Genomic DNA, 13,284 nt, shown 5'->3' with positions numbered 1-13,284 from the left:
GCAGGGGTGCCGTGTAAAAAGTGCGGGACGCACTTGCATTGCGGTTCATCTCACATCTGATGACGCATCTTTAATATGGGTTGTAACTTGACAATAATGCTTTATGTATGTTTCTGTCGATGGATACACGTGCTGGCTCCTCAGTTACACACAAACAACAGCGATGCTAAAAGAAAAACGTGGGCAAAACGGTCCCTTTTTGTAAACTTTGTTCAATGCATGCGAGTGCTGCCTTATGTCCGACTATGAAGTTATTTAAGGTAATTAAACAAACCTTCAGCCAGAAGTACCGTTATGCCAGTTCCCGACTGTACTATGTATTCGTTTTTTCTTTCACTAATTGAACTAACATTTAATAGCTTGCTTGTAATAAATTGTAAATATATGGCCATAGGACTTAGAACTATCAGAATTTAAGCCTTACCTTTCTCTCCCAGTACTGTTTTCCAAATGTTTTGGCTTGGGTTCCTTCACATGCGCCAGCAGCGGCTGTTCCACTGTACATATAACACTACTGCCCGTGGAAGTGCCTGACTTTAAATCGCCGCTACTGAATGCGGATATCGGCCGATATACTAAAAAATGACATTTATCGGTTGACCTCTAGTTGCTAGTAGTTTGGCCCATTTCTCCATGCAGATCTCCTCTAAAGCAGTGATGATTTCCTTATGTTTGTGACTAGTATAACAGTCAGAGCTACAATTGGGACTGTTGCTGATTGCTGGCAGCCACTGAGAAGTCGTTGTTCGTCGTTTCGCCGTTTTCAACCGCTTCTCTAATGTTTACGTTTGAATTGCTGAGGTTGGTTTCTGGTTTGGAGGACATTTGATGTTTTTCGCCGCGGGTGCTCACTGCTGGTCTCCTGCATGGTGGCTGAAGTTTGCACCGGGCTAGCGTCATCCGGGCTCTCGTCGTCGGCGTCCGGCATGATGTTGGGATGTTCTGCTTCTCGGCTGCGCCGCTGTTCCGTCCTGCATTGCGACCGTGGAGCGACATCTGCGCCGGCCCCGGTGTGTCCACAGAAGTGCCCGGAGGAATGTTCTGCCTCCTGCATGGTGCTGGAGCGATCCTCATCGTTTGAATCATCATGAAGAAGACCCATCATCTGGTCTTCAGCTGTCGTGCCTTGGCGATGTCATCGGGACACTGCCGCTGGGAGAAATCTGAAACATGGAGTGGACCACAGTGTGCTGCGGAGCTAACAGAGACTTCCACCATCAGCTGTTTTCTGTCCACCATCAGCTCTGTTTCTGTTCACCATCAGCTCTGTTTCTGTTCTGTTTTCTGTGTTGGTTGATTGTTTGTAGTATTCTATATTTTTACTTGTTATTCATTTTTTGTTGTTATTCCCCCCCCCCCCCCCCTTTGTTGCACTTTGAGATTCTTCGGAATGAAATGTGCATTATAAATAAAATCTATTATTATTATTATGTTTTGCGGCTGTTGTTGGGCAACACGGATTTTCAATTCCCTCCAAAGATTTTCTATTGGGTTGAGATCTGGAGACTCCAGGACCTTGAAATGATTCTTACAAAGCCACTCCTTCTTTGCCCGGAATGTGTTTGGGATCATTGTCATGCTGAAAGACCCAGCCACGTTTCATCTTCAATGCCCTTGCTGATGGAAGGAGGGTTTTTGCATGTATCTCACGATACATGGCCTCATTCATTCTTTCCTTTACACGGGTCAGTCGTCCTGGTCCCTTTGCATAAAAACAGCCCCAAAGCATGAGGTTTCCACCCCAATGTGTCACAGTAGGTATGGTGCAACTGTGCATTTATTCTCCTCCAAACACGACAAGTTGAATTTTTACCAAAAGGTTATATTTTGGTTTCATCTGACTTTCTCCTAATCCTCTTCTGGATCATCCAAATGCTCTCTAGCACACTTCAGATGTGCCCGGACATGTACTGGCTTAAGCAGGGGGACATGTCTGGCACTGCAGGATTTGAGTCCCCGGCGGCGTAGTGTGTTACTGATGACGGTAGCCTTTGTTACTTTAGTCCCAGCTCTCTGCAGATCATTCGCTAGGTCCCCCGTGTGGTTCTGGGATTTTTGTTCACCGTTCTTGTGATCATTTTGACTCCACTGGTTGAGATCTTGCATGGATCCCCAGATCGAGGGAGATTATCAGTGGTCTTGTGTGTCTTCCATTTTCTAATAATTGCTCACACAGTTCTTCACACCAAGGTGCTTACCAATTGCAGATTCAGTCTTCTCAGCCTGGTGCAGGTCTACAAGTTTGTTTCTGGTGTCCTTTCACAGCTCTTTGGTCTTGGCCATAGTGGAGTTTGGAGTCTGACTGTTTGAGATTGTGGACAGGCGTCTTTTATACTGATAATGAGTTCAAACAAGTGTCATTAAAGGGTTACTTCAGTGATTAGCATATGGCTTTGTATCAGTAGAAACCCTGGAGTATATTCAAATTATTGTGCTTTCCCCCCTCATATCCCCCTAAGACAAGAGATTTATGCATTTTATTTCTGGAAAAATTCCTCCTATGATGCAAATTGACGATATTTGCATCATCGGAGGAATGTTTGGCCAAAGGCTAAAGACTACAGCCAGCAGAGGGAGCCATTTCCTCATGTTTTGAACTCGCACATGAGGGATGGAGATCACACTCACAGCTCAGCTCAGCTACAGGCACTCATTTAAACGGAGCTATGGTGTGCAATGTAAGTCTTTTAACTTCTCAAATTAATTTCTATGAAAGTTAAGCTTGTAAAGGCATGAACTGAAACGCGCCAGACTGAACTCGCGTTGTGAATGTATGCCGCGAGTGTAGTCGCGATTACCTCAGCTCTCATCACGAGAGCTCATCAGCTCATTTATCTGACTCCTGCAGTTAGTGCTCAGTGCTGTGATACTCGCGCGGTGACTCACTCATTATATTGAACAGACACGTTCAGTTTTTAATTGTAGTGTCTTCTCTAACTGCACAGGGGGAACGTTGGGGAACGGCACAGGGCAGCGAAGCATTCTGGGAATTGTAGTCTTTCATCCCCATGGGACAAAAATACATTTTCTGTCTTTTCTCAGTCTAGAAGACACCAAATTCAAAAATAATTTCACATTTCTACTGCATTGATGACCCAGTTTAAATACAGATTCATCTTCCCAGTGCTGAAGTACCCCTTTAATACAGGTAACAAGTGGAGGACAGAGGAGCCTCTTAAGATAAAGGTCTGCGAGAGCCAAAAATCTTGCTTTTTTTGTTGGTGACAAAATACTTATTTTTTCACCATAATTTGGAAATAAATTCTTTAAATATCAGTTATTTTCTGGATTTTTTCTCATTCTGTCTCTCATAGTTGGAAGTGTACCTGTGATGAAAATGTTTTTCATCTTTTCAAGTGGGACTTGCACAATTAATTTCTGACTAAATAAATTTTTGCCCCACTGTAAGAACTAAGCTCACGGGGCTGGGAGAGGGGTTACCGTGACCGGGGCTTAAAGTATGCCGGATCTTCGGCGTGCTGCTTTGGCTGCGGAATAATGTACATTTAAAAAAAAAAAATGCATTGTTTCAACAATGCCACTGGTGTGAATCCAGAGGTGTAAATCAACGATTCATCCGTTTTGACTGTGTTATATGATTATTACACTTTACAACAAATAAATAGCTTGTATAATACCGTATTAGTCCTGGTGGCTGTTAAGAGTTGCTATTAGCCTAGAAATCTAGAAGCACCCTAGCGGCAGCAAATCGAATTTGCCACGAGTGTCGTCTAGCAACTCTAGAACTCACTAAATCTTTCAATCCGAATGATTTTAATTGGAATGACAAAGTGTGCATGTAACCGTGACCAGTGTCACACAAAAATTACTGTTCGTCGCTCACTGGGAGGAGCAGTCATGCACAGTCCTACATCACCAGACTAATTTGCCCAAACTTCAGACTGCAGGGGAAACGCAGACAGTAGCAGGTCTGGAGGGAAAAAAGTTCCTGTAAAAAAAAAGTTCCTGGTGGAAATAAGGCTTATGTGGTTCTTCCAGCTTCATCAAAACTATTTTCTTTTCCTCTAGGTTCCACATGTGTCCACTCCCTTGGCAATATTGCAACACATTTGGCCTTTGTGAGAAATTGGGATCAGTGTCTGTCCTATTCTTAATTAATGAAATTGCATATGCTGGCTATGGCCTGACTGGGTGCTTTTGTCCTTTCCTGTTCCAAGATGCCTGTGAGCACTACACCTGTTCACTTTTTGTGCCATCTGTCATGGCAACAGCTATTCCTTCTTGGGGTCACTGCTGCTGCAAGTATTTCCCTCTCTACTTGCGTATGCGTTCTGCGGTTAGTGCGGAGAGGAGTCTGCATTGTCAACTTCATCTTTCTAGCCTGACAAGCCAGACCCACATCAAGATTGTATTTCAAACTCCCTCTGCACGGTGTGCATGCTACTGGATAGTGCTACAACCAACCAGAGCAACGAAGGTGAAGCAGAGCTCGTTGACAGATTAAACTTTCGCCGTATCCGGTCGGCAAAACTCTGAACACATCTTCCCTTCTTAAGAATGACTTCAGTGCCGTTCTTTTCTCAGAGAAAAGCTTAACTCCAAGTCTTCCAGAGTCGCGGTCAAAGCTGATTCGAAAGACCGCCGTTCGCCAGCTTCTGTGTTTACTAGAAGCAGAAGCGCAACTCTGCCATCATTATATTAAGCCCCACCCCCCGACTCTATACACGATGTGATTGGCCCGACCAGAGTTTGGCATTTACAGCTCAGAAGGGTATTGAGAGTTGCTATACGACACTCGTGGCAAATTAGATTTGCTGCCGCTAGGGTGCGTCTAGATTTCTAGGCTACCGTCTTTCAACAAAGACTCAAAAACGAGTTTATTAAAGGACAACTCCGGTAAGAAATGAACCTAGGGGTAATTAATGGATGGTTACCGAGTAGATCGTTCTCTGGGATGCGTTTTCATGAAAATCGAATGTAAAGAGCTTATAATGTTTGTCTATGGGGCACAGAGTAGTAAAATTAAATCACTAGTTAACACCACTAACAAGGCTCAAAATAGCCTCACACTAACACGGTAGCATAATGAGGGTCCCTACATGCAAACCGAAGCATTGAGAACTTTGTAAGTGTACAAACAGTTTAATAAGAAGATACTTTATATACACAGTGCATTACGTGTTCACGGACAGGCGCCATCTTGGAAAACAGTCTCGGCGAATCGATCTACGAGCGCTGTGCTAGTGAGCTGGTCGATAGGAATTAAGTTTGTGAAATGTTATAACATAGAGATTTTTATTTATTTATTTTCTCTGTTGCGTTCAGTGTTTTCTTCCGGAAACAACGGACCATATGAGATTCCAAGTCACAGTTCATCACTTAGCAGAGCGCTCGTGGCTCGACGAGTCGAGACTGTTTTCCAAGATGGCGCCTGTCCGTGAACGCGTAATGCACTGTGTTGATAAAGTATCTTTGGACTGGAAAGATGATGTTTAGGCAGAAGATCCCATTGAGGACTAACAAAGGAGAAAAGAATAAAGCAAAATAAGGTCAACTACTCAGGAACTGATCCTGGAGATGTTTCTACAACTTAACTGGAGTCTGTTAATTGGACTTGATTTATATGTATGGTAGAGGAGCCAGACAGAAGCCACTCCTCAGTAAAAGGCACATGACAGCCCTCATAGAGTTTGCCAAAAGGCAACTGAAGAACTGAACACTTTGGCCTGAATTGCAAGCATCATGTCTGAAGGAAACCAGGCACCGCTCATCACCTGGCCAATACCATCCCAACAGCGAAGCATGGGGGTGGCAGCATCATGCTGTGGGGATGTTTTTCAGCGGCAGGAACTGGGAAACTAGTCAGTATAGAGGGCGAAGATGAACGCTGCAATGTACAGAGACATCCTTCATTTAAACCTGCTCCAGAGCGCTCTGGAAGTCATGCTGGGGCGACGGTTCATCTTCCAACAGGACAACGACCCTAAGAACTAAAAGGAGTGACTCTCCGTAAATATCGTTGAGTGGCCCAGCCAGAGCCCAGATTTGAACTGACTGAACCTCTCTGGAGAGATCTGAAAATGGGTGTACACCGACTCTCCCCTTCCTAACCTCATGGTGCTTGAGAGGTCCTGCATGGAAGAATGGGAAAAACTGCCCAATTTAGGAGTGCCAAGCTTGTACCATCATACTCTAAGAGGCTGTAATTGGTGCCAAGGGTGCTTCAGCAATGTATTGAGCAAAGGCTGTGAATAATTATGTACATGTGATTGTATTTATTTTTTAAATACATTTTATAAAGCTTTCAAACTTCATTCGTGTTGTCATGGGGTATTTTTTGTAGAATTTAGGAAAATTAACGCATTTTAGAAAAAGGCTGTAACATAAGATGTGGAGAAAGTGAAGCGCTGTGAATTCATTTACTCACCTGTGAGGCTAAGAATTTATTAGCTAATGATAGAAATGTAAAGGCCCAGAGTGGAGATTTAGCTGCATATAGGAGTGATGTACTTGCATTGTAGTTTACAACTAGTTTTTCAGTTTGATTCTGTGCACAACACCCTTAATATAAACTACCTGATATTTTTGTCGCTTCTGAAATCTGTAACAGATTAATCTCTGCAAAAGCTTTATTTAGCTGCTGTTTGTACAAGGTCACGCTGTCGCTCTAAAGTCTGATTTGCTATTTATAGTGTTTGTGACTGGATTGTGGTGGTCTCTGTTCTTTAATCAAATTTTCATTAACACAACTTACCAGACTTTGTCTGCTAACCAGCACTGATTTCCTCTCATCAGGGTGGCTGCGGTTCTTAATATTCTTGCTGTGATTATTTCACTGTCATTGCCATTTCTCTATTGCAGGTCCCACCAGTCCCGCTCTGGACCCTCTCCGAAAAAGCCCCCCAGTGGAGCCATCGGTACCTGCGGTCACCACCAATGCTCCCATGGCGTTGGGCCGCAAGAGCCCTGTCTCAACTCGTGCAGTTTCAACCAATACGCAGATGCCTGTGGACCTCGCGGAACACATGAGGGGTGAGGAGAGAGTCTAATGTCTCAAACTTGTTGCTCAAGACACAAAAGTGAAATTTTGGGCGGTTAGAGTTCAGCGTTACCACTTTTCCAAAGAAATGTTGCAACTTTTTCCAAAAACTGTGCGCTCATTGGTTTGTGAACTGCCCTACAGAACATGAAATGAATCATGGCGCCCTCTTGTGGTCTGTACACATGACCGAGGTGTGATTTAACTGTAATGTAATCAGATCGAAAGTGGGAAATTGACTTGGGTGTTCCCACCACAAACTTCATTTTCCATATAGCGGTAACGAAACGTGCATTTAAGAGTCTTATTTCTAGTTTGGAGAACGTTTTAACATCCAAGGTAATTTAATTTGTCATTTCAGTCTCGCCAAACTGTTTTTGATTTAACATTGAGTACGTAGGTCCTTAAATCCTTGTGCACACCGGGATGATTATAATGTGCGCTTAACGCCAGCGTTTTTCGACTTGATTTTGTGTTTATACCCAAGTAATTTTCACTGGTGATTTCACTCCCTGACAGTACAGGTCCTTCTCAAACAATTAGCATATTGGGATAAAGTTCATTATTTTCCATAATGTGATGATAAAAATTAAACTTTCATATATTTTAGATTCTTTGCACACCAACTGAAATACTTCAGATCTTTTATTGTTTTAATTCTGATGATTTTGGCATACAGCTCATGAAAACCCAAAAATCCTCAAAAAATTAGCATATTTCATCCGACCAATAAAAGAAAAGTATTTTTAATACAAAAAAAGTCAACCTTCAAATAATTGTTCAGTTATGCACTCAATACTTGGTGGTGAATCCTTTAGCAGAAATGACTGCTTCAGTGCGGCGTGGCATGGAGGCGATCAGCCTGTGGCACTGCTGAGGTGTTCTGGAGGCCCAGGATGCTGCGATAGCGGCCTTAAGCTCATCCAGAGTGTTGGGTCTTGCGTCTCTACTCTTTCTCTCCACAATATCCCACAGATTCTCTATGGGGTTCAGGTCAGGAGAGTTGGCAGGCCAATTGAGCACAGTGATACCATGGTCAGTAAACCATTTACCAGTGGTTTTGGCACTGTGAGCAGGTGCCAGGTCGTGCTGAAAAACCAAATCTTCATTTTCATAAAGCTTTTCAGCAGATAGAAGCATAAAGAGCTCCAAAATCTCCTGATAGCGAGCTGCATTGACCCTGCCCTTGATAAAACACAGTGGACCTCGTTAAAGTGATCCGTTAAAGGCCTTTAGAACTACTGCAATAATGTTTAGGCTTCTGATGCCCCAAAATGCTGTCCGGTAGGTAGTTTATTTTAGGTGTGCCTGTTATTTACTTGACAAACATGATGGGTTTTGGGTGGCCTGTAGTTTTTCGGAATTTACAGGACTTTTAGTAGCGCTTCTGAGCAAAGGAACAATATTAAGAATAGATGCAACACCGTTTGAGCAATACTAGTGTCAAAACAGGTTCTGCTACAAGGATTCGGTGAAGCGTAATGTCATAGTCCTAAAGAGTTATACTCTCCCAGGTACCGATGTCCCGAAACCAAGCGTAGCAGAGTCCAGTCAGTCCAAAGGAGAGAACAGAGACGCTACCAAACGGCTAGCAGGTTATAACACATCTGCTGAAAAGCCCCTCACTGCGGTCCTGCTGTGCGGCTCAAACTGCATGATTCTTACAAGAGCTTCGCTGTCTGGATATCACGTGCCCATACAGTGACTTTTAGCAAGCTCCTTTTATATATAGGAACTTGTGAAAGGGTGAAATCCCTTCGATTTTTGGGGTGCAGCGTGTTCTCATCAGATTTTTACGGTCTGATTTTTCACCCCAGATTTTTGGGGTGATGCATGAAGAAAATTAAACAAAATGTCTATTTACTTTGCTGACCTGTGTTCATGAGATTCACTCAAAGAAGTCAGACCTCTTTGAGGTGGTTATATACTTTCTTTTTACTAGCAGCTGGATGTCACAGAGTGCTTCTTTTTTTGCAATCTTTATTTTCTACTTCATGCATATTTTTAATGTGGACCATATACAATGTAATGTTTTTTGGAGCGATAGCTAGGGCTGCATGATTAATCGCCATTAACCTGAAAATGCTCATTGCAAATATGAAATCTCAGTAAAGTCAGTGAAGCACGGCCCTGTGATCAGTTGTAAATGCTGCTCCGTCTGAAAGGACTGCGAGTTTTAGTCGGTTCTGTGCATCTGAAAAAACACATCACATCTTCCCAAACAGAAGCCTTTCTGAGCCTCTTGTCCACCAATACCCCTTTTCCAGCTGGTGCTAAATCGGAGCCAGAGCCTAGTTTCAAATCGGTTCTTTGTGTTTCCACAGCCAAAGCACCAGCTCCGAGCCAGGAAAAGTGGTTCTTAAGTAACACCAAAACATTGCTGGGCTAGAAGTAAGAACCGCTTGCGTCACCGGCTGGAGGCGGGGTTACCGTGATCAACAAGATGAACACAAACCTGTGACCGCCATTTTTTCAACAGCAGCTAATCAAGCTAACAGCTGCTGGATTGTAATCTCCGTCTATACAAATCATGGAGAGCTGCACGAATGCGTTGGATTTGCGGCGTTTTAATGCTGATGTAGGATCATAAAGCCATGAGCCACTGAGGGAAGGCTTGTTCGAGATGCATTGGCGTGCGCTGTGCAGACTGATTGCGTATGACATCAAAGTAGAGCGAGCGCCAACGACTCCTTATGCTTTTCAATCGCTCACGCGGTATTTTGATATCATACACGGATCGGTCTGCGCAGCGCCGATGCATCTCGAACAAGCCTGGTGTGTTTGTATTTCCCGCTGCCTCGCTAGCATTGCTAAAACGCTAGCGAGAAAGATGAGACGTATACAGTGACGTAAGACCTAGCTCTGCGGTGGCTCTCTTACATGTGGAAAGCCAAACCGGTTCATAAAGGCTCTCAAGTCGAACCAACTTAGAACTGACACTAGCACTGGCTCTGAACTAGCACTCGGTTCATTCTGGTGGAAAAGGGGTACAAGAGACAACATTTAATGGCATGTTTTTAATCAACTCGCTTCATAACAGAGCATCCTTCTGGTTTCTTGCTAGGGCTGTGACGAGACACTTGGGTTCACGAAAATGAGACAAGACTTTTTCACAGTATTTAAGAAATCCTCAATAACAATTAATGAAAAGAGAAATTCTCACCGTCTTCAAATGAATTAGGTCTTGGCGATAAAACAATAACGATATGTTATCAATGTGTTTGCAATTTTTTTTTTTCTTTGGAAGAAATCAGAGGTTGCAATGCAAGTTTGGTTGCATGAACAAAGCCAATCATGTAACGGTATCAAGTTTGGGGATCAACCTGAAAATGAGTGCCGCAGCGAGCGAGTATCGTGGGAAAGAGAAAAAACTAGTCAGCTTGCCAGTATGGCAGTTTTTTGGATTTTGTAAGTCTGACCCATGTTGTCGGCAAATTATGCCAGACTGTAGTCCCCACCAAGACTGGCAATAGCCTCGTCTATATATATTCGTCTGGCTGCGCAGCGCGATCCTCCGCTGACCGCGTGCACTTTGTCCGTTTGAGAGGGTTGTTATACTCGAAGTGCTCACTGTTGTGCTTTTCTTTGAAACGACATGGAGAGATAACGTTACTCTGCATCAGTGCCTTAAGACGAAGCATCGAAACGGTACAAAGAAATAACGCAGGCACTGCACCTTAAAGGGTTAGTTCACCCAAAAATGTTAATTATGTCATTAACTCCTCCCCCTAATGTCGTTCACACCCGTAAGACCTCCGTTCATCTTCACACACAGTTTAAGATATTTTATATTTTAGTCCCTGAGGATATGAAAGTCTGCACACTATACTGTCCATGTCCAGAAAGGGAATAAAAACATCATCACAGTAGTCCATATGAGACATCAGTTAAACTAGAATCTTTTGAAACATTGAAAATACATTTTGGTCCAAAAATAATAACTTCGATTTTATCCAGCATTGTCTTCTCTTTCGGAGTAATTGTTCTATAAACCATCAGAAAAACGTTGAGAAGTGGCTTAACATTTCATACAAAAGAATCGTGTACTCAGTAAATCTTGGCTTTATTACTTGACAAGAAAACAAAATATATGTATGCAACTAAATAAACGATCTCTTAAATATTTCCTAAAACATTTGTCGTGATTGATTTATTTATTTGATTAAACATGGATCTTTATTTAAAAGGGCTTATTTTTGATTTTGTAGGCTCATTTTATAAATATAGCCAAACTGGGGTAACTGATGAGATGTAATCCTCGGCTAGATTCGCGTGGAGCTCGTTCATCTGCGCTGTTACAAAAAATGCGCTGCACGCCGCCAGGCGAAACGGGGTCTTGCGCACATCCGCTTTGACGTCATTTTTGCAGCGCGCACCCTCGCGCTCATGCGGACGCATCGAGTATAAACCAGGCTTAACCCTTTAGGCGCCAGAGGTTTTTTCCGAAAATGTTTGATTTTGAAATCTCAAAGGGTTAGTTCACCCAAAAATGAAAATTATTTAATTATTCACCCTCATGTCGTTGGACACATGTGAGACCTTTGTTCATGTTTGGAACAAAAATGAAGATATTTTTGTTGAAAGCTGATGGCTGACAGAACGATCTTCCGTCCTCCATTGGCGAAGACAGAATCACTCGCTTCATTCAAGACCGGTAAAAACTCATCTCTTTCATGAGCACTTAATCTTATGATATAAAATTAAAATTAATTTTTAAATAAACTTCCTCCTCTGTTTTTCTTTTTGGTTTTTGTTACTCTGAGTAATATCCAAATCTTTGTATTTAGGGCACTTTTTGCGTTTCTTTGCCTCATGACATCGCTTCCTGTACTCCTCAGTTGTAACTAACTTTGGGTAAAAGCGTCTGCAAAATGCATAAATGTAAATCTACTTTGGGATTTTGTACACTTAATACATTTAAGATTAAAGGGTTAGTTCACCCAAAAATGAACATTTTCTTTAAAGGGGGGGTGAAATGCTGTTTCGGATTCTCATCCTAAACATAGACAAAGTTTCAAAAACTAATGTTGGACGTTTGATAGAGTATTTCTGTGTTAAAAATACTCCTTCCGGTCTGTCACAAGTTTCAGAGTTTTTTCCGAGTATGGGTCGGCTTGACGTTAATAGAGCGGAAGGTCCTTGTATGGGCCGTACGGGCTCTTCTCCCGGTAGGGTGCGCACGTGACTAGAGCGAGAGAGGAAATGCACGCCCATGCGCTCCACTTTATTCCTGTCTGTGACATCAAGCGACATCAAATGTCTGTGCTGTTGGCTATCGTCGCGTGAGTAAACATCAGTAAACGACACGATCGCGTGCTTCGGACTCCATTGCTGTTCTCTGTATAACGTTACACTAGTCTGACGTGCAAAACCGTTTTGCTTGCTACTGCTAAGGTTAGTCGCATACAATAGTCCATAAACCGAATCATGTCCTCATAAACTGAGAGTAAAGACACACAAATGTTGACAGGCCACTAAATATAGTCCATACCACAGAGACGGACGTCCTGCTGCTGCTGTTTCTCCTGTTCAATTTATTTCAGCCTCCGAATGATTATGGATCATATATCTATTAGCTGAGATAGCGATGGGTTTCTCCACGCTTGAGGACGTCACCGCTTTAAGGCGGGCGTACACTGTGCGAATTCGGACACTCGGAAGGTCGTGAGATATTGCAGACGCTACGAGTCATTTAATTTGATCATCGCATCAAATCAGCTGGTACACGGCACGACTGTTTGCACCGCGAGCCGGCCGCGATCACACGAGTTTTCATGTAACACAGACACCGGAGCTTTCAATGTTGCTGCTATAGCTTCAGATACAAAAAATAAAGAAAAAAGGTGTGAAAATGATTTGTTGAAAAGCAGAGAAAAGCCATTCCTTTTAACCGAAACAACCAGAGGGAGAGAGAAGAGTGCACGTGAGAGAGAGAAAGTGTGTGTGTGTGTGAACGCAGTATGTGGCAGCCACTGAGCTAATAATAGTCATATAGATTGAGCGTATGTGACGTGCTTGTGCATGATTTGGCAATAGGGGACAGCCATATGCTGGTAAAAATCGGGCCGACACCCCGAACTTTTTAAACATGTTTAAAAATGATCGTAAGGTCGGGAGGTGCTCTTAACGTGCTCGGCTCGTCTCGTATTTCCTCTCACACGGTGCGAGCCGCGACCATACGAGCATCCACGATCTCCACGCGATTTCTCCCGAGAAAAAAAAATCGTCTGCGAGTTCGTATGACAGCAAAAATCGCACCGTGTACGCCCGCCTTTACGCGCTTG

The 13,284-nt window shown here is 43.1% G+C and overlaps 1 protein-coding gene across 2 annotated transcripts in view; it reads left to right on the top strand.

The window, feature by feature from the left end:
* The window catches only part of lsm14aa (LSM14A mRNA processing body assembly factor a), a 37,149-nt gene that overhangs the window by 8,796 nt on the left and 15,069 nt on the right, over positions 1 to 13,284 (top strand). For both annotated transcript variants that reach the window (XM_067437238.1, XM_067437240.1), the window contains one exon: positions 6,823 to 6,993. In XM_067437238.1, coding sequence (XP_067293339.1) covers positions 6,823 to 6,993 — 171 coding nt within the window. The remainder of the gene's footprint in view (positions 1 to 6,822; positions 6,994 to 13,284) is intronic.

The sequence above is a fragment of the Pseudorasbora parva genome, chromosome 25, assembly GCF_024679245.1.
Source record: "Pseudorasbora parva isolate DD20220531a chromosome 25, ASM2467924v1, whole genome shotgun sequence".
NCBI classification, from domain to species: domain Eukaryota; kingdom Metazoa; phylum Chordata; class Actinopteri; order Cypriniformes; family Gobionidae; genus Pseudorasbora; species Pseudorasbora parva.
Note: the sequence above shows the minus strand (reverse complement) of the source record. Positions and strands in the feature narration are given on the sequence as shown.